The sequence below is a fragment of the Panicum virgatum genome, chromosome 4N (assembly GCF_016808335.1).
Source record: "Panicum virgatum strain AP13 chromosome 4N, P.virgatum_v5, whole genome shotgun sequence".
NCBI lineage: Eukaryota > Viridiplantae > Streptophyta > Magnoliopsida > Poales > Poaceae > Panicum > Panicum virgatum.
Genome location: NC_053148.1, coordinates 27,005,534 through 27,033,416, shown reverse-complemented (window position 1 = coordinate 27,033,416; position 27,883 = coordinate 27,005,534). Strand labels below are relative to the sequence as shown.

At 42.0% G+C, this 27,883-nt stretch overlaps 1 protein-coding gene across 2 annotated transcripts; it reads left to right on the top strand.

Moving 5' to 3' along the window:
• Nucleotides 1-553: 553 nt before the first annotated feature.
• LOC120669934 (achilleol B synthase-like) lies at nucleotides 554-25,986 on the top strand. Of its 2 annotated transcripts, none has more exons than XM_039949840.1 (18): nucleotides 554-817; nucleotides 10,991-11,176; nucleotides 11,427-11,516; nucleotides 11,630-11,818; nucleotides 12,504-12,588; nucleotides 16,078-16,244; nucleotides 16,705-16,893; nucleotides 17,328-17,441; nucleotides 18,153-18,275; nucleotides 18,364-18,483; nucleotides 19,165-19,263; nucleotides 22,559-22,615; nucleotides 23,001-23,047; nucleotides 23,146-23,289; nucleotides 23,378-23,555; nucleotides 24,564-24,638; nucleotides 24,735-24,818; nucleotides 25,601-25,986. In XM_039949840.1, the coding sequence occupies exons 1-18, from the start codon at nucleotides 620-622 to the stop codon at nucleotides 25,730-25,732; spliced, it is 2,277 nt and encodes a 758-aa protein (XP_039805774.1). In that variant the 5' UTR covers nucleotides 554-619; the 3' UTR covers nucleotides 25,733-25,986. The 2 variants fall into 2 exon arrangements, with proteins under 2 accessions (XP_039805774.1, XP_039805775.1); XM_039949841.1 differs by lacking the exon at nucleotides 554-817 and adding an exon at nucleotides 9,832-10,016.
• Nucleotides 25,987-27,883: the final 1,897 nt, after the last annotated feature.

Here is a 27,883-nt window from a genome sequence, read left to right as displayed (position 1 = left end):
ATAAAGAGCTTTTGTCCCGGTTGGTAACACCAACCGGGACAAAAGGGTGCGCCAGCCACATGGGCGCTGGCTGCACCTTTTGTCCCGGTTGGTGTTACCAACCGGGACAAAAGGTCCTCTTTTGTCCCCGTTGCCAGACCCGGGACAAAATGGCACCCCTTTTGTCCCGGACTGGCGTTCCCAGTTGGGAAACCGGGACAACAGAGGTTTCCCAACCGGGACAAATCAACGTTTTTGTAGTAGTGTATCTAATATAGAGCAGAACAGTTAGAGGATTTAAGTTTCTATTTAGCTCATTTCGTCCAGTAGTAGGTCGATGAAACATTATTTCCGTCTGATGGTTAGAGGAAATCGCAAGTTTGGCTGGGCCTAAGGGTGAAACTACGTACTGTGGACTGTCGAGCGAGCCACACAAATAAATGCGGGCATGCAGGTCTCATAACGCTGGTCAAGAATACCGTTAGTTGGCCAGTAGTGCATCCCCCCATCAGTGCATGCACCTGCTCATCGCTCTATAAGAGAACCGTCGTGGGAGCCAAGTTTTATTTCTCACGTACCTAGTCTGTGTAGTCATCACTTATTAGCTCAGGTGCTATCTGTTTTGTGGTTGTTGGCCACCATGTGGAGGCTCAAGGTCGCCGAGGGGGGCAGCCCACCGCTGAAGACGTCCAACAACTTCCTCGGCAGGGCGGTGTGGGAGTTCGACCCCGACCTCGGCACGCCGGAGGAGCGCGCCGAGGTGGAGAGGCTGCGCCGGGAGTTCACCGAGCGCCGCTTCGAGAAGAGAGAGGCCTCTGACCTCCTCTTGCGCATGCAGGTACTCCACTAAATTAATCCTTGATATAGTAGTGTTCATGGAGCAAGTTGTTCCTCGAGAGCATTCGTTCCTGGGCTTTCCATCAGAAACCCGCTGGCCATGCGCTTTGCGTCTGCACGACGAGGTCCAATGTCCAAAGGTGAACATAACCTTGATAAAAGAGGAACGGGCCCTTGCTTGTTAGCTCTAGATCTCCACAAACAAATAAATAGGACGACGCCTTTTCCAAAAAAATATAGAAGAAACACAGTAAGCCAATTTTTCAAACTTCGTTTGTATATTACCTTACTACGAGAAGATATAGATACATCTCAAAATATATAGTTTCATAAAGGCATGCTCAGCTATATATGTTATTTGAATAATTTGTAATAAAAAGTAGTGGTTAATTTTTTTTTTGGATAGTAGTGGTTAAATTTAACCTTACAACTCATACGTAGATATATATAGTTCGAGTAATTTGTAACGTAGTTTCATAAAGCATGTTTCTTTTAGGGAAAATTGGTCTCATACCATCAAAAGATCGCTGTTTCCGCGAAATACCATTAAAAGACCTCCGTTCCGTAAAATAGCATCGAAAGAGTCCACGTTACCCCGAACTACCATTCCGTCGCGTGTTCCGCTAACTCGTCCGTCGCGAGCTCCTTCTTCCTCCTCGCTGCCCCATCATCCCCTCCCTTCCTCCTCTCTCAGCAGCAGGGCAAGAAGGCGACGCCCGAGCCGCCGCTGCCACCTCCAGCTCCTCCCTTCTCCTCCCTGGCTTGCCCCACGACGGCACAGGGGCGGCGAGCACCGGCGCGGGGCTAGCAGGCAAAGACGCTGCGGCCACCGGCCTCGGCGAGCCCCGGCGCGAGGGCAGTAGGGCGCGGCCGCGGCCGGCCTCGGTGAGCCCGAGCGCGAGGATCACCCATCTCGACGAGGCCGGGCATGGGGGCTAGAGGGCGCAACGGCCGCCGGCCTCGGCGAGCCCCGGCGGGGGGCAGTAGGGTGCGGCCGGGGCCGGCATCGGCGAGTCCCGGCGCGGGGGCCGCCGGCCTCGGCGAGCCCGAGCGCAGGGGCAGTCGGATGCGGCGGTGGCCGGCCGTGGCGCAGGATATGGCGGGCCCATGGTGTGGCCAGGCCCCGATGCCCGACGGCCCGAGCACAGGAGAAAGTGGGTACGGGGCAGCCGGCCCCGGCGCAGGAGGTGGCAAGCGCGGGGTGGCTGGCAGTGACGCGGGAGATGGCTAGGCCAAGGGCGGCGAGGTAGGCCGGCGCTGGAGCGGCAAGCGTGGGGGTGGCCGGCCCTGGTGAGCCGTGATGCAGGGGGCGGGCGCGGCCAGCCCCAGCGAGCACCGGCACGGGGGCAGGCAGGCACGTCGGCGACGCAAGCAGGGGCGGCCGGCGGGTGTGGCTCCGAGCGGCAGCTGACGAGCAGGGCGGGGGGCGTTGCTTTAGGGCCCGGCGGGCTTCGGGGGCAGGGCGGGGAGCGGGAGGAGGACGCAGCTGGTGAAAAGCTCGTCGGCGCAGAACGGTGAGGCGGCGGGGTCGGGGTGGAGCAGCACGCTTGCCTGATGCCGAGCTTGCCACCGCACCGCCCTGTTCACGCCGTCCGCAGGTGCACCCGAGCCTCTTCACCAAGGCCGTCCTCGCTGCGTCCGGCGCCAAGGTCGTCATCGGCGAGGGGGAGCGCGTGGAGGTGCGAGACGGTTGCGCCGCCAGCGTCGCGATGAAGGGGCGCGATGGCATGGTGGATGCCGACGTCGTGGTGCCCGCGCTCGGTCCATGGTACGTGGGCAGCTGGCGGCAGAGGCTGTGGGCGCGGCCGGCCCACTGGTGGAGCGCGGGAGCGGCGGGCCGGAGGAGTTGGAGCCCACCAAGGTGTGCGGGCGCTCGGTCATCGGCGGGACGGGCGGAGGGGACGACGAGCGGTGCGAGCGGCAAGAACCGGTTGGCGCGGAGGTGGCGTGGCGTGACGCGGGTGGAGGAGGAGAGCAGAGGAAGGGAGACGATGGGGCGGAGCTTCTGCGCCGGCGGGAGCGCGATGTCGGCCATGGCCATGGCGAGGGAGCGGAGGGGCATGGTGGTGGCGATGGCGAGGAGAGGGAGGGAGACTGCACAGGATCTCGGTGCGGGCGGGAGGAGCGGAAGGGAAAAGGAACGGAGGAAGAAGACGCTCGTGACGGAGAAGCAGCGAAAAATGTGACGAAGTGCGATTTTCGGTAACGTTTGCAACATTGAGTGGTATTTTCCGGGGGCTGACGCTTTCAGTGGTATTTTACGGAAGTCGCGATCTTTCAGTGCTATGAGACCAATTTTTCCTTTCTTTTATATGTACATATACGTAGACTCGCGATGGAACAAGGCATGCACAGTTTTTTTATACTTATATATTACAATAAAGCAGCCAAATTACATATAAGGATCCTTCAAAAGAGAAGGATTTACATCAAGGTCACTAAATCACCAGCGGCAATGATGCACAGCTTACCGAAAGGGAACACAAGTCGGTTTAGAGGGCCCGAGGAAGCCGGCGAGGCTCACCGAACCAAGGATGTTGTTGAAGTTGTCGGTGAAGTGTATTTGAACGACTGTCTCCAGGCCAGGGGTGGCTTGCTCCAAGATGAAAGACGGCAAGATATATAGTAGCTAGACCTAAGACAGCTTGAAATGGTTTAGCTACCTTTTAGCTGCAGGCGACCAGCGAAGGAGTGGAGTTGCGCATCCATCCACAAGAAGGCCAATAGCCGCTTGAGGATGAACAATGGCGATGGCGAAGTGTTGGTGCCCGTGATTGCGAGGCCAAATTTTGGCCTTTGACCCGCAGCGACGAGCGCGTTTGGATATAGCACAGCCAAAATTTGGCTCCCCCACGTGCCCGCGGTTCATTTTCAAGGCCGCGCGCGGCCAATTCTTGGGCGGCCGTTTTGTCCGGCAAGATTTGCCGGCTAATGGTTTGGCGGGGCTTGGCAGGGGTAGCATCCAAACGCACGGATCTCTGACGAACTCTCGGAGGAAGAGAAGGGGCTCACGGCTCTCTCTGAACAGAGAAGAGTGTGAGTGGGTTCGAATCCAACGTGACATGAACAGTTCATTAATATAAACCGTACTTACAACTATACAAACCTTCCTGGAGCAACAGCTGCTACAGTGCATGGATACAGTCCTACACAGCGGATCGGAATCGGCAACGGGAGATTGCAATTTTACCAGCGGATCAGAGAGCCCCCAACCCGATAGGTGAGGGTATGAGTATGAAATTTTATCCGTGGGTACAGATAAAAGTATAGAATTTTACCCACGGATAAAATACGAGTAAGAGTTCTTACCCACGGGTACCCATTGGTACCCGAAATACTATAAATAATGTAGTAAGCTCTCTTAAATTTTATATCTCATTTTCTTGTGACTGTATGAACTACGTAAACTAATAATGAGATTGCATGAACTAATAGATGTGAAAATAACTTGACATTTTGCTTTTTGTTTGTAGTAAAGTGTATGCATCATTGTTGCATTTTTAAATGAAATACATAGCTAGAATTGGACATATTTACTTACATACAACTACAAAATAGATGCTGAAAATAAGAAAAAGTTGATGCAGGATGAACCGTTTATTACTGTCTTACTTTACTAATGCTTTGCATTCTCTTGTATGGACGATAAATTCAAAACGTGCGGTCTATATGACCAAATGATAGGTTATTTATACTATCATTAATATACCCAATGGGTACCCGAAACCCGACCCGTACCCGGTGGGTATGGGTACGGGTATAAAATTTTACACACTAGACTTCACGGGTACGATTATTGTCACGAGCCGGTATTTACTCTACCTGTACCTTACCCAACCGATTGTCATCCCTATCAGCAATTGTTGCTAGATTCTGACTGGCACACGGTTCCTCCTGCTCATTGACTTAGATGTTATAAGGTGGGGAGTGTCATCGCATTGTTATTAAGATTGAGAACCGAGCTAAAAAAATGTTATGTCGATGACACTTCTCTTATATTCCATAATATTCTCCCTTTTTTCTTCTATCATATTAGAAAATTTAATGCTCATGACACTTTCATAATACTTCCAGCGAAACAGACCGACCAGATTAAATGGTCCAGCGCCGTACCAAATTAATATCACGATCCCACGCGTACTGTACCAATATTCATGACATTCGATAGTAGTTGACGTGTCCTTCTATTTCTGGTCCGTATTAATTTCTGCAAGAATCATATATACAGCGACCTTCAGTGTTAAGACATTTTTGGCTCTCTTCTTTCCTGATGAAGCCGAAGTTGAATCACTTGGAGCTGGCATGTCACTCTTTTTTTTTCTTTCTTTTTTTTGCGGGTAAGATGGCATATCACTCTCACGAGAACCTATCAAACAAATGAAATTGTCTTCCTTCAAATTTTAAACCGCACAAGTAAATGTCACAAACAGTACCTACCGAATTCAACAATAAGTTAATAGAAAATTGATAACTATCTAACGATCTATATCAATCTCTGACTCTGATCGGCTGGTCTGCACTCCCATTCACATGCAACTATCCACTGCAGTCTACATCTACTCTGCAGCGTGAGAGTGATTTCGGAGCTTACGAGAGATGCTGCTTGCCATTATTGGCGAGGTCCGAGAGCCAGTGACGTCACCATCTAGTTGGCGAGGTCTGAGAGCTATGGATGACACGTCTTTAACCATTGCCATTATTACCCTGTAATATTAGATTTAGTCTCACATCAAAAATTAATGGTGGAGGAATAAAATATATAAGATAGAGTAGGCTTCACCTATCATACTAGTATTTTTGGTTGAGTTAGACCTAAAATCCTTGTTAGTTGGGCTTTGGGTGACCTGGGACTGGTAGAGCGCCCGCTTGGGTTGGTTGGATGTGCACCAGTGACAACTCCTCAAATTCAAATCATTTTAATTATAATTTTTTATTTTTACCATTCCCATTTTCATTTTTATCAGTATATCTGATATCTATTTTGTCTAATCTAAATATGGATACAATTTCAAAAATGATTCCAGATAACCGGAAATTTCCGTTTTCAGTTTTATCTCTGTCGATACCCATACAATTCTCCTATATTCAGTGGGTCCACAGCATAGACAAATTCAACATGAGACAACATGTAATGGCTTAGTTTTTGTCCCCTTCTCTCCTCCGGATGGATATCTCCAAACCACAAAAATCACATGAAAATATTTCCAAACAGCTATTATTGGGATGCCCTAGAAGGAAAATACAGTCATGGCCATCTATTATCATTCAATCATCATCAGCAACATAAAACTCCAAACCAATGCAACTCCGAATCACCAATGGTCCGGTAAGAAATACTCAACGTCTTAGATATGACGCAGTCTCTTACTTGTCATTTTAACCACTAATTTTTATAGATTATAAAAAACCCACTATTTCCAATTAGAATAGATCTATAAAACTCTTGGCATATATGGTATGTTTCCAAACAACGCTACTCGTGGTTAAAATTATATTAACAGTACTAATAACTGAAGTTTTAAAGTCACTGACTATATTTCATTGAAAACTCGATACTTATTCATATTAAAATAATATTTTGAGATTTCAACATTTATTGATGGAATATGATGTCATAGTCAGTAGGATAAGCCATATTTATGCGACGACAGCGATGTCGTGTTCTAGCCACGAGGACCGCCAGTATTTATATGCAAAAAGAAGGATAATGACATCTACGGTTGCAAGTGTGGCGGGTTGCAACTAGGGTAGTAACGGATCATAGTCTTAGTGATCTCTTCATAATCTAACTTAATTCCTATATATTTTTTAGTTTAAAATTGTATAAAATTAGAGTCCGACTCTTTTAGAATTATGTCCTCATATTATCGAGGCTAAATTTTAGAATTATTTACAACCTCTACTTGCGGCTTCCCATCAGCTTCGTGTCGGCGCGAGTCGCATGCTTCGATACGGGGTCAATGCGGCTGCCTACATGCCGCTGCAATATTTTACATGCTTTGCGGCAGCCCGCGTTAGGCGGCGAGGCTGCAATACGAAGGCATGCAGATATGTAGTATCTTCGTCGGCCCGGTTGACTGGCCCGTGTAGAGCCACTTCAGGTATGTGGGCTGATATGTGGAGTTGTGGACTATGCATGTGTGCGGTGCGGGCAGAGCCGTACCAAAGATTCTGGTACGAAATATAAAATATGACCCTCACCTCTAGAAATACAAATAGCAAAATTGTATTTAGATTTCATTATATAACTTCATGTATTTTGCAATCCTAAAAACTATCATAGGAATTCATGCGTTTGAGAAAAATTCAAGTCCATCTTGCTTCTTGTGATTTGAGGACTACACACATAATCTGCCTATAGGAGACATGATGAAGTAAGACACAAATAGAACAAAGCTAAATTAAAAATAAAGATGAAATTCATGGTTATAGTGGACAATTTGCTTTTGCTTGATGCCAATGCAATGATTCTAGGTCAATAGAACTCAAATGTAAGCATCCACCGATCCACTATGTGAATAGAAGTAGTAAAGGAGGTTTGAAGCCAATCCAATAACATACTTAGATACCGTGGCATCCTAATTGAGAAATAAGAAATTATAATATATTATACGAGACATATAGGAGGGCATGACCGCAATGGCAGGCCTCCAACAACAGCATGCGTTCCCTTTCAAAAAATAATTTCATGCGGCAGTTCCAGGACAAACAGGACTTACACTTATTGCCGATCGCATCATGCATCCTGCATAACCTCGGAGGCGAGGCTTTGAGTCGTGCTTCATTTGTCTGCGAGATTTCGACGCATGTTGAAGTGGATTCGTGGAAAGTAACTAAGGCTTAGGTGGGCTAATTGCTGATTATGTGGCCCTATAAATTTGGAGGTCCTACGGTCGCGCCTATAGATGGCCAAATGGGCTGGGTCAAATGAGCCGCACTAGCCATGACACGAAAAAAAACTCTACCCTAACCCAGCCCAGCCCACGACCAATAGGGTCAGTGTCGACCCGACACGATGCATAGGGTAGTGCCTGGGCCTGAACTTCGACCCATAGTGTTGACCCTGACCCAACACGACTAATGAGCTTGACCCGATCAGACACGACTAATTTTGTTCCTAGCACAATTTAGCCCATTAGCTGCCCATACTCCCTCCTCCCAAACCCTAAATCCCTAATCCCCATCCATCCCTCCCTCACTCCCTCTGCTCCACGCCTCCACCCAGCCACCACCGGCCACTCTCTTTCTCTCCCTCTTGTCACGCCTACTCTGCTATTCCCCGCCAGCCCACCCCTTTACTTGCCCCGGCAACTAGCGAGCAGCATCCGGTGGGCGCGCACAGCAGCCGGCAGGGGGCGCGGCGGAGGCCAGCCTGCCCAGGGGTGCGTGGCGGCGGTGATGGTCTGGGTGGAGCCTGGAGGCCGGCATCCGACCAGGGGCGCGGCAGGGTCGACGGGCGCTGGCAGTCGGGATGCGCTGCGGAGGACGGTGGCCGGCCGGGGGCCGGGGCGGGCGACGACCGACGGCAGGAAACGCGCGGCGGAGGGCGGAGACCGCCAAGCCGGCGGCTGTGGTGAGCTCAGGTCGGCACGAGCACGCCGTGCCGACCGTGCCTATTGTGCCGGCCCGGCACGATTGCCTGCCAATAGTGTCATGTCTGGATTTGAGGCGAGGCACGCAGTGCCGGCACGGCACGGCACGACTCGGTAGTCGTGCCGAGTCGTGTCGTGCCTGATTTGTGCCGTGTCGGATAGAGTTAGGGTCGGGTCAGGTCGTGCCGGCCCATTTGGCCATCTATAGTCGCACCACTTGTGCCGTGCCTTGTACGGGCCTGGGTGCGGGTCAGGCCAGCAAGCTCGCGGTCGTGGCAAAGCCCGCCCAATGACATCCTATGCCTCGTCCATTTCAAACAGGGCCTCACAACTCTAAGCAACTCAATCATTATCTGATCTTCCTTTTCCGGATCACTTGGACCTTGGGTTGGTAGGCAGGTAAATTTAGTTCGTTTGATTTGCATCCCACTTCAAACGGGTTGGTCAGAATCCTCTCCTGCCAAGATGTGAGCATAGTGTATGATAGTCAGTTTATCTATTTATCTCTTTGATAAATAGGATGAAATTTTTTGGGATGTGGTCGTATGGCTAAGTTGCACAGCCCCGCACCAGCAGTGACTATTTTCCTTCTGTTTATGGATAAATTTTAAATGTTAGAAATCTTATATTTGTGCACCCCGATGGAGCCTGCATTTTTTTTAAGTCAGGTCCTTGAAGCGATGATCGTACTTCCATCATGATCACTTGCCTTTAATTTATTCATTATAACTAATTTCCTATTTTATTACATTTTATTTTTAAATTTATTGTTGGTTTACTTTGAGTTTCTAGAAGATTTTTCTCAAGGTTAGCTGTTTGTTTGAGTTCCTTTTGCATCTTAATCCGATTTTGGGACTTTTTTTGAAAACATTGGAGACTTCTCAACATCTTCATAAATTATTTGGATTATTCCTTCAACTAAAATTCTATTCAGAAATAATTAAAACCCTAAACTTCTTCATAGAGCCATGCGAGTTCTGGGGTAGCATGAGCGCATAGGCACTTGAGGTCGATATGAACAAGTAATAAGGTATGTATTTAGATACGTAGCCGAAAATACAAGATAACTTCCAGAATATATGATTCCGTAGTTTACGGATCTTGACGAGAATTCGAGATAAGTTTAGAGAACAGATTAATTCTCTCCGAATACAAGGAAAATCGATGGTCGAGACTAAAATTCACAATCTAAAAAGAAAATTATTTATAAACTTAATACTCCTATAAAAAGCCCTAAAGTTAATATTTGAAATAGCCATATTGGAATCATTTTTTGTTTAAAAGTGACTCAACCCAAAAAAAAATTTAAAAAGCCATGGCAAAATAATAAGAGAGGCCCAAATACGAAGCGTGAGTAGTGACCAAACAAACTAGTGTCGTGGACTCCGACCAAAAAAAAAACTAGTGTCGTGGACTCGTGGTAGCCCCACTATAGAGCCATCTCTTTTGTTTCCTCCACGCCGCCGCCGTCGTTTCACTCGTTGTTTCCTCCAGTGCCGGCGCCCGCGCCGGCGGGGTCCTCATGGTCGCCATCCGCGCCATGGAGTATTCAGGATGGACGCGACGCCTTTCCGATGCGGATAAGACGCCGCCACTTGCTGTGATTCTGTGAGTTGGTCCTGGACCCCTTCTCTCCCCTGCCCCCTTCGCTCCTGATGTGAGCGAAGTTAGGACCCTGGCATGAACTAGTGAATATGAGCGAATAATTGCTCAATTTTACCATGAGTTTCGATGCCGGATCTTCAGATATGGCTTGTGTTTTTCCTGTACATTCCTGCTGCGTCTTGTTGAGCAGTAATCAGAATCAGTCAGGAGAGGCTAATCGTGCACATGCAGAAATCAATGCTGGTGTTTAGTGGTCACTCCTGATTTCTCACGGGCAAGGATCTGGAAGGCGAACTGAAAGTGTGAAACTAGTATTAGGTGCTGTTGTGAACGATAGAAAATTTCTCAATGCAACCCTTTCAAGTTTCAATCATGCTCTGATATCAGGAGTTTGCTGCATTCAGAGATTAATTAAAGCCTAAAGGAACTCACTCAATTAGCATTGTTTTGAATCGTACAAATTTCAGATGAAATCCTTAACTGAAATTCTTATGGCGGAAATGCTGCTTCCTTCCAAATAGGTGAGTAGTTTGAGGTTTCTTTAGAAAAATCTGTTGCTATGGAAGGACTTAGGACTGCAACCTTGAAGAGCTGGAATTCTGCATGAATGGGAAGGGATAACTTGCGAATTACTAATAACATTATTAGATGATGAATCCTTAGGTGGCTAAACCATTATTTTTGTGCCAGCAGGGTCACCCCATATAGCCTCAAAACTCTTGCCCACAGAGGTACCGGAGGCAAAATCATTAACATTACATAATATAATCTAGATGCTCTGCGTTCAATGGCCACAGATTTCTAGAGGCAAGCACCATTACTAAATAAATGATTGTCAATCTGGCATAATAGTCGCTAAAGGTTCTAAAGATACTAGTTTGTTTTCCTATGTTTACGTTGTATATTGTGTGCACTTCATTTAAATATTTCTTTAATTTACCATAAAATTCTTTGCACTGTACTATACTCTATTGCAGTATGCAAAACAAAAACATCTTCAGTTGGATCCTCTACCCGCCAAGCTTGCAGAGAATGTACAAGTCACAGAAGAAAACATACTAACATCATTGAGGCGAGCCCTTGCTCAACATTCTAGTCTGCAAGCAGATGACGGGCACTGGCCTGTAGATTTCAGTGGCATTTTGTTCATCATGCCTCTCTTGGTACGCATTTTATTTTGAATTGACGCCATCAGTTGACCTGCTTGCTCAGCATAATATATATCATAGACAACATTTGTTTCAGCAGTTTAGCATTATTGATTAACTATGGCAGATGCCATCTAGAGCCACCATGGAATCTGATAAATAAATTGTTATTGTTCGTGTCATGGTTTGCAAGCTTCAATAAACAGTGACAGCAGTATTTTAGTTGAACTGCGCACAGCATTACGAGCTTTCTATATTCTTGCAGGTATTTGCTCTATATATCACTGGATCACTTAATACCGTCCTATCGAAAGAACATCGACATGAGATATGTCGATATATTTATAACCAACAGGTATGTAGATGGCATTCCAGCTACTTTCTAGTAATATCATTTGGTCAGCTGTCAGTTACTTTTCTAAAGGTGGCATATTATAAGAAAGTTTGTATGTAATGTGATCCTTGTAGAATGAAGATGGTGGTTGGGGTAAACAATTGCTGGGACCAAGCACCATGTTTGGCTCATGCTTAAACTATGTTACCTTAAGACTTCTTGGTGAGGAGAAGACACATGATGCGTTGACCAAAGGATGCAAATGGATTTTGTCTCATGGAAGTGCAGCTGCAATACCACAATGGGGAAAGATATGGCTCTCGGTATGCTAGCTAAGTTAAAAAAAAATGAAATATTTGTTATATGTGCATGTAGAAGCCATTGGGGTTCCATGTTGCCTGGGTTCCATATATAAAATTTTCCCATATGTATCATGCACTATTTTCTTTAAGAAAAATTCAGACAGGTTTGATGAAATAGTATATAAAATCTGAATTATGAAATGCTCGTTAAGATATACGGATGTATGAGTGTTGTAGCTTGTGACTTTATCAGTAAACAAACCTAAGGTTTTTATTAAAATGATGTTGGATATTAACTTACCTCATTGCTGTCAATTTCAATTATCATGCAAGAGTACTTCAAACTTCCATTTTGTAGAAAAAGGTAACTCGAGTTAGAACCTAATGTGTCCATTTTGACATGATGGGGCTTGTGCACCCTGATCCCCAAATTTTGTATTGCCTAAGGTATTCTGAATTAATATAAATGGAAAGCTACAGCTATTTAGTTATTATTGAAATAGACATATTTATTTAAATTATCATATTAAACTTTTACCATTTACTGGTTCCTTTTGTGTGTGTGTTTGGGTGGGGGTGGGGGTGGGGGGGGGGGTCTTGTTTGGGTAAAGGTCTTACAATGCCAACTATAGTTATGTTTCTATGTAAATTACAATTTTTTGACTTGGAAATGACTAATTCGTGGTCCTCATCTTTTCTGATGAAGATGATTGGTCTGTATGATTGGTCTGGAAATAATCCTATAATTCCTGAATTATGGCTTGTCCCTCATTTTCTTCCAATACATCCAGGTACGTATCTGGTCTCATGATAACTATCGTTGGTGCTTTGTTATATGTATTGTCCAACATAACACTGAATCCTGCAAGGAAGAGTTATGGCTCTAATTTAATTGACAAGAACCCTCGCTATAGGCTCTGTGTCCTGGTCCAATAGTTTCCACTCCTCTCCTGGGCTTATAGGGGATCACTGACCATAAGAAACTAAAAAATGCATGTTGAATGCCTGTTTTTTTGTATTATTATTGCTCTTGTGGCTGTTGTCACCAATATGGTGTTATAGATGTGCTGTTTGGAAATGATATGGTTTAGTAGATGGAAATAGCAAAGAGGCGAAGGCGAATTTACCCACTCAAAGAGGCTATGAACTGCCAAATATGTGGTTTGCTTGATCTCAAATGAACGTGGTCTCCATAAATAGGTCTGGCCCTAATAAACATGGTTAAGAATCTTTTTTTTTCTCGAACACGCAGGAGAACTGCGCATCAATATATTAAGAAGAAGAGAAAGGGTGGAGAGCCCCCAAAATGTTACAGCTTATCAGGGCCTGTAACCGCCCTTCTTACATACATCTAACTACCTTACTCTTAGTCTTAGGAACAAAACTATCTCAAGTTCTCAACCAAATAAATGACAAGTAAAAGAACTCGAGTAATTCATCTCCGGCTATGGAGTTGGTTGCATCTGTAGCCATGGTCACAACCTTATTCCTCCTTTGTCCTGTACTTCCTGAAGTATTTCTTATGTTTTTGCAACATGGTACTTCGGTACTAAGAAACTAATGGTCAAGTTTTAAGGCATAACTTCTTTTGGCTGTTGCGGCATTTCACTTATGTAGGATATACTTACTAAATTAATCAGATCATGGGTCAATACGTTGCTTTTGACTCTAAGAGAGAGATTTGTTAATTGCTTTCTTCTTGGTTTCAGTTCATCTTTCACTGCGAACCCAAATACAGAAAATAATCAAATAGAGAGATATGATATGATAACATTCTACCTTTCACCTTCACCTCTGTTGGAGTGCTGCAATGCACCTCTCACGGAGCTTGTCACCTCCTGCACTGCAGCTGCCTTTCTATGTGCACTATGAGCTGGGTTGAGGTCGTCCACTGGCTCGATTGCACCTCCTAACACATTGGATGCTTGTGCTTGAATGTTGCTGGCCACCTCTTATCCACACAGACCTGGTGCGGTCACCATGGCTTTGAAGCTTGCCGTGAGTGAAGGGTCAACTATGCCAGCTAGAATGTATGATTGGGTATAATGCGTGGACATATTGCTTGAGCCCCTTGGGCTGATTATAGAAGTATATGGCTTGGAGGGCAAGTAGCCTCTCCTAGAGATAAGGAAGGTTATCCTGGGATTATAATCAATTCTAAACTAACCATATCTGGAGTTGCCTAATATACTCTAACATCCCCCCGCTATCACAACGGGAGTGCGCAAACAATGAGACTAGAGAATAAGTCGAACATATGACATCCCCCGCAGTCGGAACGCTAGTGCGAATGCTTCGACTGGATCAACAGCGGATGGCGCCACCGCCTGAAAAAGGTGACGACACCGGCGGTGATGGCTTGACCACGAGCGTCGGCGCTGCAGCCTGGGAAGGCGCAAACGACAACCTCATCCACGGCAGGGCGACACAAACCGATCTCTCATAAAAAAAAGAAAACAGCAACAGCAAGACGAACCTCTGCGGCGGCCCTATGGCGATGTGTGCCCAACGTGGACGACGAGCTGCACCGCCATGGATTGGCCACGAGTAGAAGTATGTCCCTCTGCTGCTGCGAGACCATGACAGCGTTGCGGATCATGCGCAGATCCTACGGGGGCGTTGCCCCCGGTGGAGATCGATCTTCCCAGGGGCGGCGCAAGAGTAGCGGAAGCCGGAGGCCTAGGGTTTGAACCTAGACCTCTGATACCATGTAAGATTGGGTATAATGTGTGGATATATTGCTTGAGTCACTTGCGCTGATTATATAGGAGTACATGGCTTGGAGGGCAAGTAGTCTCTCCTAGTCCTAGAGATAAGGAAGATTATCCCAGCATTACAATCAATCCTAAACTAACCATATTCGGAGTTGCCTAATATACTCTAACATAGACTGCTAGAGCCGCAATCTCTAGTGCTTTGCCGTGTTGTGCTAACCTTAAGGCCATCCTGAGCACTTGACTTCTAGAAGGGATTTTTGACACATTGAGATTTAAGAGGAACAAGAAAGTGGACACGTCTATGTATGTCTTTTAGTGTCTCAGTTGTCAGCTATTTTGAAGTAGTGGTGAGGATGGAAACGAATTTGAACTATTTGCATTGCATTGGAGGAAACACCAAATTTTTTGTGGCAAATGCGGGAAAACAGATACATTCCAAATTTTCTCATTATACTTCTTTAATGCATCTAAAAATATGATCCTTCAAAATTAGATTGAGATCTGAAATTCCAGGTAAACCAAACTCCAAAAGTTTAGATAATATTAGCTTTGAGTTGCTAACTATAGGAAAATAGGATGCGTATAATGTGGTCGATGTATTACATTGAGCCTCTTGGGCGGTATATATAGAGTACAGAGACTTGAGGGGCAAGGCACCTCCCCGATACATATGGCAGTCCGGGATTACATATCCTAATCTACTAAATATACTCTAACACTAACCGCATAACGAACATAAGTTTTGGAATGTTATTAAACAATAAACTGCTTTTGGTTGAAAAGGTGGAATTTTATGAAACCAGATATTCATTATGAGGTAGAGTCACACTTGCATGAAACAATTTTTTTTATCTATGACACCCTTGAAATTAGAAACGTTCTATACATGCATATAGGTTGGTAGACATTATTCCAGACCCACAGCTGTGTTGATTACATTTGAGTGTTTGGGGTGAGGGAGTTTACTCCCTCTACCTTGTACTTTTTTTCTTCTTAATGAAATGATACACAGCTCTCCTGCATGTTCAAGAAAGAAAAAAAGACCCACAGCTGTATGAGGGCTATATACTAGTATTGTAAATCCTTATTTCTAAGTTAATAAAATGTTCCATCATCACTAGGCTATCTCATTCTCAGACACCATACATACCTAGTTGCTCACAGAATAAAATGTGCCATTGTAAATAATTGATACGGCAGGATTTATATTGCTCAAATCAACGATGACAGCTTACAAACGAGGGCCAGATAACCCAGATCGCCCTCCCTTGGAGGCTCTGATCTTTGTGGATTACTTCTTGCTTAACAAACCCTAATACACTATCAGCTTATATAGATGCTGAGCTAACAAACCTAATCCTGCCAACAACCAATCCACCTATTCTGCCGGAGCTGCAGCTGCTGATCCCGGATTGCCTGTGCGCCGCCGCCTGGAGTATGTGCGTCCCACAAAGGCGTCCGCAACAATAATCTTGCTCATCTTGGACATTGTGAATCTCTTTTATTTCTTGCTCTCAGAATCCTCTATTTTTCTGATCAAAAAGTAAATTTTTGCTACCACAGGACGATATTGGGTTTTTACCCGTATGGTTTATCTGCCTATGGCTTATCTCTTTGGTAAGAAGTTTGTTGGACCAATTACACCAACTATATTGGCATTGAGAGATGAGCTCTATAGTGTACCATACAATGAAATTGATTGGAACAAAGCTCGTGATACTTGTGCCAAGGTTTGTTTTTATTATGTTTTTGTTACATCCACATACAATTTTTTAGTTATTGAAAGAGAACATATTGGATAAGCTGTTCGATCTTAAATCACTGAAAGCAATCTATCTATTGGAAATGGTTCAAGGGTATAGTAATCATTGATAAATGGTTCAAAACTTCTCCATACACAATCTCAGCTATAGGATGGTATCAAAACATTTTTGGTAGGCTGCTGTTGTTAATTGGTTCGGATCATATGAACACTCAAAAATGTTAATCTGAAGATATTTGCTGCAATGTATCAAAACTTGAAAACAATGTTCATATCTTAGTTCGGTTCTATATTCCATCATACAATGTTGATAATTTTGGTAAAGAAAATTTGATTCATAGTGTCATGTCTAGTATGCTTAACAATAAAATTTGATTCATACAATTTCAACTGCCTGATTCTCTGTTATTTCTTTTTTGTACATGCAGGTGGACCTTATCTATCCACGGACAACGGCACAAAATCTTGTATGGACTTGCCTTAATAAAGTTGTGGAGCCAATGCTGAATTGCTGGCCAGTAAACAAGTTAAGAGATATAGCATTGAAAAACATCATGAAGCATATCTACTATGAAGATGAAATTAGTAAATACATCTGTGTATGTCCGATAAACAAGGTATATTCATAGCATATCTACTATGAAGATGAAATTTTGGTGCTCTATGCTAATTGACCTTCATTGGCAAATGCAACCCTTTTTGTTTGGACCTAGACATATGCTGAATTCGCCAGATTTGGTAAATAGTATAATATCTAGCAAAATCTTTGAGGCTCAGCCTATTGCCCTGACTGTAGATCATCTTTTTGAATTTCTTTGACTAGCTTACAGAATGATGCATTGGTTCTTAAAATTTTGGAGTTCTACGAAACATATCTGTAATGGCCAAATGTAATTTGGTTAGCTTACTATAGCAATATCACACATGCTCAACTGGACTTCTTTCAAAGTTTAAATTGTCAAAAGAGAACCAATTCTTGCACATAACTGAAATGATTTGAACAAGAATATTCATTTTAATTTGCAGCTACTTCTCAACTCTTTGCTTGTAGGCACTAGATATGATTTGTTGTTGGGCAGAAAATCCAAATTCAGATGCATTTAAGCAACATCTTCCAAGGATATATGATTTTTTATGGCTTGCGGAGGATGGTATGAAGGCACAGGTACTACCTTGTCATGCTTTGTGCAGCGGTTGTTCTATTCACCATTTTCTCATTGTTGACAATCACTTATAATTACTATTGAAAAGTTTTTGCTACAAAAATTAAATACCCTTCTGGTTAAGAATTTTTCAATATGAACCTAGCTACAATGAAACTCAAAACTTTGTTTCAACAATCGCTATTCTTGACTTGACTGTTTAGTTCTCTGTTTCAACCCCAAGCACCATTTTTAAAAAAAAAATAACAGCAGAGCTTTTATAATCTCACAAATATGTTTCTACAGTGCCAAATGCCACAAATGATGCTAGCATTAACAGCTACAGAAGGCCTTACACCGGTTTCTAGTTATAGCCACATTCCTATTGGATTATTAAGAATTCATAAAGTTGATCATACAATGACTACTACCATAGGACCACAAATTTGAACATTACCATTCTTAATATCATATTTACCAAAACATTCACAGCAAAAGTCATGTTCAAGTCTATGGAATGCTTGGACAGTAGTCTCACTTTTTTTACACAAAATCCTAATTGGGCGGTCTAATACGTTAAATCATCAAATTACCATGGCTATTCCCAATCACAATGATTTACTGGAAAGATTATGTCCGATGGCCACTTACATGTTCGTTCTATTTCTGCAGAAAGCAACCTGTTCTGTTTAAGTCTTAATAAGCATTGTACAAACTTTTTCTCTCTATAATAGGTGTATGATGGCTGTCCAGCCTGGGAGACTGCTTTCATTGTCCAAGCCTATTGCTCGACAGATCTTGTTAATGAGTTTGGTCCAACACTCTGTAAAGCTCATGAATTCATTAAAAGTTCACAGGTTCAAGTTACTCCATCAAATACTTTTATATCATTGTAAGCTAAGCAATGTTTGCAAAGGAAATCTTGATGTGCGTATCTTTATACAGATCCATGAAAACCATCCTGACTACGAAGCTTACTACCGACATAGATCGAAAGGTTCATGGACACTTTCTACAGCAGATAATGGGTGGAGTGTATCTGATTGTACTGCGGAAGCACTCAAGGTCAAGACAAGTTACTTATGATATTTCTCATTTGCTAAAAAACCTTGAATACGTTCTTTCCTGGTAAAAGTATAAGTGATATACTATGACATAGTAACATAGTACTTTTTCAGCCATTATCAGCAAAAAGGTAGTTTTGTTAATGTTTGCCTACTCTAGTGATTCTAAAGTACTACCTCCGTCCCAAAATGTAGCTATTTTTAGGTTTTCTCCAAGTCAAACCTTTTCAATTTTGACCATAGATGGTAAAAAAACATAAATATTGACAACATAAAAGTGATATTAGTTTATTCCTAATGAAACCAACTATCATAACATATAAACTTTTCTATTTAAAAGTAATTATTTTTGGATATATTATTGGTCAAAGATGAAAATGTTTGACTTTGACCAAGTTAAAAAGTTGTTATATTTTTGGACGGAGGTAGTAGTAAATTACTGTTGGATAAATAAGACACATGCACTAGAGATACACACACGCATAACAAACACTGTTGGTCTTGATTTTCTTCTTCGTGCTGTATATACTGTCATTGCTTTTTTTCAATCAAATTTACGGATGCACACACATATTCATGATCATATGGAATCTTTTTGAGTGCCCTTGTGCAAGTATTTGTGTCATGTCGCTCAGTACTCATTTAAATTTTCTTCCATTAACACAGCTTTTCATTTCTTTAGGCTCTTTTGTTGTTGTCAAAGATCTCTCCAGGTCTCGTGGGGGATCCCATAAAAGGAGAAAATTTGTATGACGCTGTGGATTGCATTCTTTCATATGTGGTATGACTCGTTTTAGATCTTTTGTCGTGTTATAGAATTTTGTATAAGCAAGAATATGGCACGGGAAAAATAGTAGATTGATTATGGGGTCGTACACACACATATATATGCAAGGATGTCATAGATTTTGGTTTTTGAAACAGAATCAATCAATGGAGACCCTTCCATAAAGCCACGCACGGTCACAAGGCTTGGTTCGGCAGGTCAACCATGCCTGAAAGAACAGGACCCAAATATCCTTCTAACATTTTGACTGTCACGTTTAAAACTGACATAGTCTGGCTCGCTGCTAGCTCCATATTTGCATCCTTTTCTCCCATCTGAACTCGTTGAAACAGTTTTAATTGTTTCAGTATCACTATTTCTACATTTTAAAATTGAGAAGATTTCATCCACAAATGCCACCCCACTGTGGGCGGGGTCTGTACTCGTTGAAACAGTTTGAATTGAGTCAGCATCACTATTTCTACATTTTAAAATTGACAAAATTTCATCCACAAATACCAACCCACCGTGGGCGGGGACTCGAGCCCACTTGGTGCAATCGCTGAGCATGGATTAAATCATCCTGCCATCTGAAAAGAAAAACGAAAATAAAAAACAAACAAAAAAGAGAGCTATGGCGCATTCTAGATAAATTTACACATAACTTGGCAATTTTCTGAAAGGTGCACAAATTTGATGGTGAATTTTATGATATGTGATTTAGAAGTTCTAAAATCTTTCTTCCAAACCGGATCATATTCTTCCATGTATATTATTGGTTTCCTGCTGAACATCTTGTGGACTAAAGGTGGCAGTGTCAGCATAATATCGGTGTCTTTTAAATTTAGCGCTATATTTTAATAACTTGTGTATTAAAGAGATAACTTACGCAATAATTTAAGCCTGTCCACAAGGTAATTTGAGCATTGGAAAGGCTTACTGTACCGTATCATGGAAGGGGATAACTTTCGTTTGAGTGGAGATTAATATGTCATTCTCGCTTGATTGATTATGAAGATACCCCTTTCATTAGTTCAACATGATAAAACTCACAATACTGAAACAATCCCAAGGAATAAGTACATGGATGATTCTTCGATATTGAAACAACCCAAGGAATAAGTATATGGATAATTCTTACATCTGACTCACAAGTAATACTGCACTAACTGATTTCTAGTGAAGAGCGTGTGGCTGCTACATTATCAGTCATACAGTAAAAGAAAAATGCTGCTGCATTGTCTGCTACTACTCCGTCCAACAAAGACTGTTCGCTTAGAAAATTTTAGACATCACTAGTAGTACAAAATGACCATGTTACTCCTAATTAACTATAGGCAAATACATTGGAATTAGAAAAATAACATCTACTTAAACATTTGATCGGCTCCATGCCCTTCTTTTTTTTTTTTCTCGAATACGCAGGAGAGCTGCGTATCTTTGTATTAATAGAGAGAATAAACCGGCCCCTTACAAACTAGCACACCTCACTCCGAGCCGAGCTGTGAGGGGCTGTGATACACTATGATGTTGTAGCCTAAGAAAAAAACAAAAAACAAAAGCTTGACCCGAGACCACTAACAAGGACTAGGAACTAGCCTAGTCCGAACACTTGACCAGCACTCAAGGAGCTGAGGCTTCGAGCCCCTGCCAGACACCACAAGTGGTGTTCATCCTTGAACGCCTGCAGTAACCTGTCCAAATTTGGGCGGTCTCCTTCAAACACACAAGCGTTTCGGTGTTTCCAAAGAAGCCAAGCACCCAAAATAACCAAAGTATTAAAACCTTTCCGTTTATCTTTCTGAATCTTTTTGACACTCGTCCTCCACCATTCTGAGAAGGAGAGTTCATCCCTTAATGGAGTGCAGACCTGCCAGTCAAACTTTGCTAGAATTCGAAACCAAAACTCTCTTGCAAAGACACATGTGGTGAGTATGTGTTGTATATTTTCAGGTTCTTGATCACACAGCAAACAACGATCGGTATGTGGAAGATTCCTTCTTTCCAAACGATCTGCTGTCCAACACCTGTTCCTTACTGCCAACCATAGAAAAATTTTGCACTTAGCTGGTGCCCAGGATTTCCAAATTCTTCGCCAGGGCTCAAAGTTAATTGCACCATTGAAGAAGGCCAAATAAGCTGATTTAGCTGTGTATTGTCCCGAGGCCTCAAACCGCCAAGTGTGAACATCTTCTTCCTGAGTGAGAACAAACTCAGAAAGAATGTTGGATAGTTGGAACAGCTCATATATCCCAATCCTAGATAAACCTCCTTGTATGTCTTGCGCCCATCTGTTATCAACCATGGCCTCTGCAACCAGACTCATGTTTCTGATACGTGTCGGGACTGCAGCCACCACTAATGGTGCAATGTCTCTGACTGAGCTGCCATTAATCCATTTATCCTTCCAAAATTTAGTTGAATTTCCATTCCCAATAGATGTCTGCATTCCAACCTGGAAAAGTGCCAACACATTGGCGTGGATGGGGATATCAAGGGACAGCCATGGCTTGCTAGAATCTGTTTTCCGCAGCCACAGCCACCGCACTTGTAAAGCCCAGCCCATGATTTCCAAGTTAGGAATTCCCAAACCACCAAGTTCTAGAGGTCTTTGCACCTTCTCCCAAGCCACCAAGCAGCAGCCCCCTTGTGCCTCTTTTCTTCCTTTCCACAAGAAAGCTCTTCGAATCTTATTAATTGCCTTAATGAACCATTTGGGAACATTAAGCGCAATCAATACATGTATCGGAAGAGCTGAGAGAACGAAGCGCACCCAAGTTGCACGACCCGACATATTCATCATATTAGCCTTCCAACCAGGCAATTTGTCTCCTATTCTTTCCACCCAAGACATGAGGTCTGCTTTCCTCAGTTTCTTGTCTGAGATTGGAAGTCCCAAATAAGTGCATGGAAATTTCGACACCGAACAAGTCAAAGACGAGGCAATGGCCATGGTTTCAGTTTCCTCACACCTTATTGGGATAACACAGCTCTTTTGAAAATTTGCACCTTATTGGGCTCCATGCCCTTCTCAATGCAATTATTTCTTGGTATTTGATATTGCTTTAATTAGATGAACTTTTACTACAATCTAAACAAACAATCTTTATGGGACAAAATTTTAAGGCTAAACGAACAGTCTTTGCAGGACGGAGGGAGTACACAACACAATTTCTTGTTTTTTTATATATTCCCAGATTTAACGAAATTATTGTTTTCTCATTGTATAATTCTTTAACCCAGTTTATGAACAATTTAGTGTTGTACTTGACACCTAAAGTAATTGAGCATGCTTTTTTGTTTATTGAAGAATGATGATGGCACCTTTTCTACATATGAGCGTAAAAGAACCACACCTTTGTTGGAGGTGAGTATTTTAAACTGCTCTTTTGTTTCCTGGACAAACAAGTTGTGTAACTTCCATGTTTGAGTTGAGTCAAATATAGAATTTGAACCATTCTTAATTACCTCACTGAAGCGTTTGAAATTGGAAGATTACTACTCTCTTTCTAGACCTCATATATAATCTTCTAGATCTTTCCATAAATAAGACAGATAGCCCACTCCTAGCTGATTGTATATACAAATTATTTGTTTGGGCAGACAAATATAAACTGCAAAATGAAGTTTAGCTTTCAGGGTTGTGCATGGGTGTGCATTTTGTGTAACTTTTTTCATAATTACCCAAAGGTTATTCTCAATAAAAAAATTCATTCCTGACTGTGTGCTAACTTGGAATTTCTTGGCAATAGGTTCTCAACCCTTCAGAGAGCTTTATCAACATTGTTGTTGACTATCCGTAAGAAATGAAATATCCACATAATTTTTAAAAATAAATTTGATTCCAATTATTTTTTATACATGGGATCTGATTCATTGTCTTTAACCAACTGATAGATCTGTTGAATGTACGTCATCAGTGCTCCAAGCTCTGATTATGTTCAGAGAGCTGGATCCAGGGTACCGCAAAGACGAAATAGGAAATTGCATTAAAAGCACATCCAAGTTTATTGAGAAGGAACAAGGAAAAGATGGTTCCTGGTCTCTGAAATTATCTTGTTTGTTATCAGTAAATTATTCATACTTTTAAATTATGAAATAAATAATTAGATTAATTATGACCTAACAGGTTTGGCAGTTGGGGTGTATGTTTCACTTATGGATCATTCTTTGCTGTAAAAGGATTAGCTGCTGCTGGAAGAACTTATGAAAATAGTTCCTCCATCAGGAAAGCATGCAGCTTTCTGTTGTCAAAGCAGCTAGGCACAGGTGGATGGGGTGAAACTTATCTTTCTAGTGAGACTGAGGTAACTATTAATTTTCATTATTTAACTATAACCATGTAGAGGGCTTTGTCAGGTTATGGTATATAGTTCTATATTTGTTAACTTTACCTGCATGATATTGCCTCTTAGCAATATATTAATCTGAGTATGAGTGACAGCCACCAATCAGATCCAATTCTAAGGTGCTTGTTTTCATTAGTCTTTGTTTTCCAACAATAACGTGTTTAGTTGCCTCTAGGAAGACTGAAGAATAGTTTTCAAAAAAAAAGAAGAAGGAAGACTGAAGAAATTCGAATCAGTGGTTGAAAAGTAATTTGGCATGAGTAGTATCTTATTTCTCAATTGTATTGACTTAATCTTGGCTGTTGAATAACAATTGACTGCTCCTGGCAAGTTGGTAACAGTTGTATCCAAATGTAAGTTGAATCAGATAATCCTTAGACACGAATCTCGGAACGGACAACATACATTTGGTACAACTGTTACCAACATACATTCGTATCAGATTCTATCAGAATATATGTGATACCATACAACTGAGAAAGAATATCTATTTTGTTGTCTTTTTTGCCTTTTTTCTCTTCAAAATCCTAACTTCTGTATGATATGCAAGTTGTCAGACACTTCTGATCCAAGCATCTTGGTTTGGCTTTGCATTAAAAAAAATGGAGGCAACTTTATGATTACTGCTTGTTCTCCTAACCTGTTTAGTTGCCTCATCATGGGTGTAAATTAAGTACATTTGGTTCCTGTAATATAATGCATTAAACATACTCTTAGTAATTCAAATGTTGATGTCTAATTTTAATATATATTTTGTACTGATGATCTGAAAGAATTAATTGGTCAGGTTTTGAATCCTTTAATATTTACCAACTTACTGGATAATTCCTTATCTGCATCACAACTGTCCAGAATAACATTATGCAATATTTGATGCTCGGAGCTGTACTATATCTCAACCATGCTTCGTTTGAAGGAAATATTGGTTACAAAATCTTAATGAATTTTCTCTCATTTATTTGGCAGTCATACGTGGGGACCAGAGGTCCTCATGCAGTAAACACTGCTTGGGCAATGTTGGCTTTAATTTATGGTGGTCAGGTATATATTTTGCACATTGCAATTGTCACAAATACATTACTTGTAAAACCGCCGTGATGGCTGCTTATTATTTCATATTATGGGCATACTATACAGGTGGAACGAGATCCGACACCTCTATATCAAGCTGCAAAAGAATTGATCAACATGCAACTAGAGTCAGGCGACTTTCCCCAACAAGTAATTTCTATTTATCTTTGGCTTATAGAAGAGCTATAAGTTAGCATCATGATTTGGTTGTTTTTTTCTCTTTCTGCTAAATAATTCTTTGTCATTACTGTTTTTATAAGGTCTCGAAGCTATAGAAACTGGACTATTACCTTTTGTACTTCAAAATCTTATAATAAAGTTATAAAATTATATATATACTTAAAGAGATAAAGCTAATATATAATCTTTGATATATCCATTGTAGACAGTTCCAAACATATCTATGGTCAGTCCTTGTATGTCCGCTCATATTTTATAGTGTGAAACTAATGAATATCACTGTAACTATGTAACAATGGTTGAGGTACAAACCCAATAATTAGACTGGTGCAAAACCCTGTTTTGCCAGAACAAGACATATCCAGGCTCAGTGCTGTAAGTCCTATGCTCGGCGGATTGAGATCAGTGACATTCCATGGTGACATTAGGTGCAGCCTGAAATTGCAAGCTGCCCAACTATTGTACCAATAATACCACTCTACCATCCGTATGCTATATACTTACAAGTTATATATTAGTCAAAATTCCATTTTCTAGGCAATCATGTATAGGTAAGTTTATGCATTCACGAAGGAGTTTGCGTTCGGGCCATACGACTTGTGCATGAATGCATATAACTATCCCAGAATGTATACACCAATACTTTATTTTTTATGCGATTGACACATGCCGTCCTGCCACATCTCAACACATGTAGTTAGACCTGATGGTTCAACTCCACTTACTTCCTGGTACCTGACCTTTGATCGCAGGAACATGTTGGGTGCTTCAACAGCTCCCTATACTTCAACTACGGCAACTACCGCAACCTGTATCCTATCTGGGCTCTTGGGGAGTTCCGCCGTCGGCTTCTTGCAAAAAAGAAGTTAAACCAACATACTTGATGTCTTGATGATTCGTAAGATCCCTGCAATTAAGGGTAAAGGAATCTGCAAAACAACACTTGAAGCAGTGTATAGGTTGGCATTTATGCCGAAGACAAGCTACTAAACAAAATCAGATCCTTGGCAAATAAAGTCTAGGATCTGCATATTTAACAAAAGAACAACAAAATGTTTGGAATTACAGTTATATATATGTTGTGTGCTCTGTATGGTTATTTTATGATAAGCGAAAAATTGATGTACGTTCTGCGGGATGTGTCCTTCCCTATCTATATCTATAGTAACATTGGTGGTGGGCTCGGCGGCTGCCCGGCCGGGCCACGTCAACGGAAAAGCTGCCACCCATGCGATTTGTTTGGTTACTTTTTGCGAATTTTTTTTGAAGGAATCTTACATGCATAACGTATTAAATGAAGTCTATTTGAAAAAAAAAATTATAGATAGGTGTAAATTTGCGAGCCGAATCTAATGAATCTAATTAGATCATGATTAAATATAGTAATGCTACTCTAATCATTCTCTAATTATACGGTCAAATGTCTAATTAGATACAATAACTACTACAGTGAGCTTTGGTCCTGTCCTTGTTCCTCTGCTTGTTCCTGTGCCATATTATTTTGATTTCCCTGTGCGGTGCCGTCTTCTTTCGGTTAGTTCTGATGCTTTTTTGCTTTCGTCTTGTTGTTGTTTCCTTTTGTTTTTTCCCATTCCCTTTCCATTGCTTTGCCATTTTAATGTGTCTTGACTTATGGTTTCACAAAAGATATTGGTTGTCTAATAGTAAAGACTTATGTTCCCCATGGATGGAAAAAGCCAGCTCCACTTTCTTGAGTGCAAGCCAGCAACTATCTTATGCTGCAATATTTATGCATTGACTTAAATCATTGCAGCAAATTTGGCTGCTAATTGCAAAACCTAGGGTGTGCAGATGTGCTTTGAGTGGCCCAATGATTTTGTCTTGTCTCTGCAAGAAATATGTTTATTCTCATTTATATATATAGAAAAGGAGCAAGATGCAGTGAGTACAGTTAATGCTAAAAGAAACATGATTAAAAGGGATAAAATCAAACTTGACAGTTAGTGGCATATGATCCGATCTAGCTTAGCATTAAACTGGATTATCTCAAGTGTAGGCAATTTAGACTGAAGGCATATAATACAAAGTAGAACAAAGATGTACCCAATCAGAACTTTTTTTCTTTCCATCGAGGAGCATGTGGTGGGTTATTGGGAACTTTTTTTAAAAAAAGATATATTATTCTGAAACTTATGGAGAGCTTTCGCCACGTTGGCCAACTGAAAGCAAAACATCACCAACCATCAGTTTGTTATGCATGTTGGCCAACTGAAAGCAAAACATCACCAACCATCAGTTTGTTATGCATGCATCCCTTAATTAATTTTCTTAAATTGTTATGGACATCGTGATACAATGAACCATGCCTATGCTTCCTATGACAAACTTTTTGTTTCACTAATTTTCTGCTAAATTTAATTAATTTCATGCACGAGTGTGTTGTTTACCACTATTGACACGGGTACACAGCCTGCATCTGGATATGTAAAACATTGCTACCATATCAAAATATTGCTACCAGAGTACCATCTAAGCAAACTTGCATCTGCGTATGTAAATTATTGCTATTATCTCAAAATCATTTCAATATTGCGTATGTAAATTATTGCTATTATCTCAAAATCATTTCAATATTGCTATTATCTTAAAACCACTTCTGTTGTAACCGTTTATATTATATATTGCCTATTGCAAGTATGGGCGCGTGCCAATCACTAGTCTACGGGGCAGCCCGGACACGTCGGCTGAAAATTGCTAGGGTCCTACGATGCTTATCGAATGGTTTGCGGTGTCCTGGACCATACGGCTATTGTGATTTGCTCGCTCGGCTCTTTCCGTGCCGCCGGATACGCAACTACCTGCCTGAGTGCCTGGCTTCAGATCTTCCTCTACCGCTAACGTGTCCGCTCCCTCCGGGACACTACGTGGCTTCTCGCTGTTGCGGTGGCGTTGTTGCATGGTGCCTCGCCGTGGTTGCTGCGACTGAAGATAAGTTGTATCCGGAGCCGATTGACTGATCTTCATCCACTACTAGAAAATGGGCCAAAAATCCAAGCCAAAAATACTAACTGCTG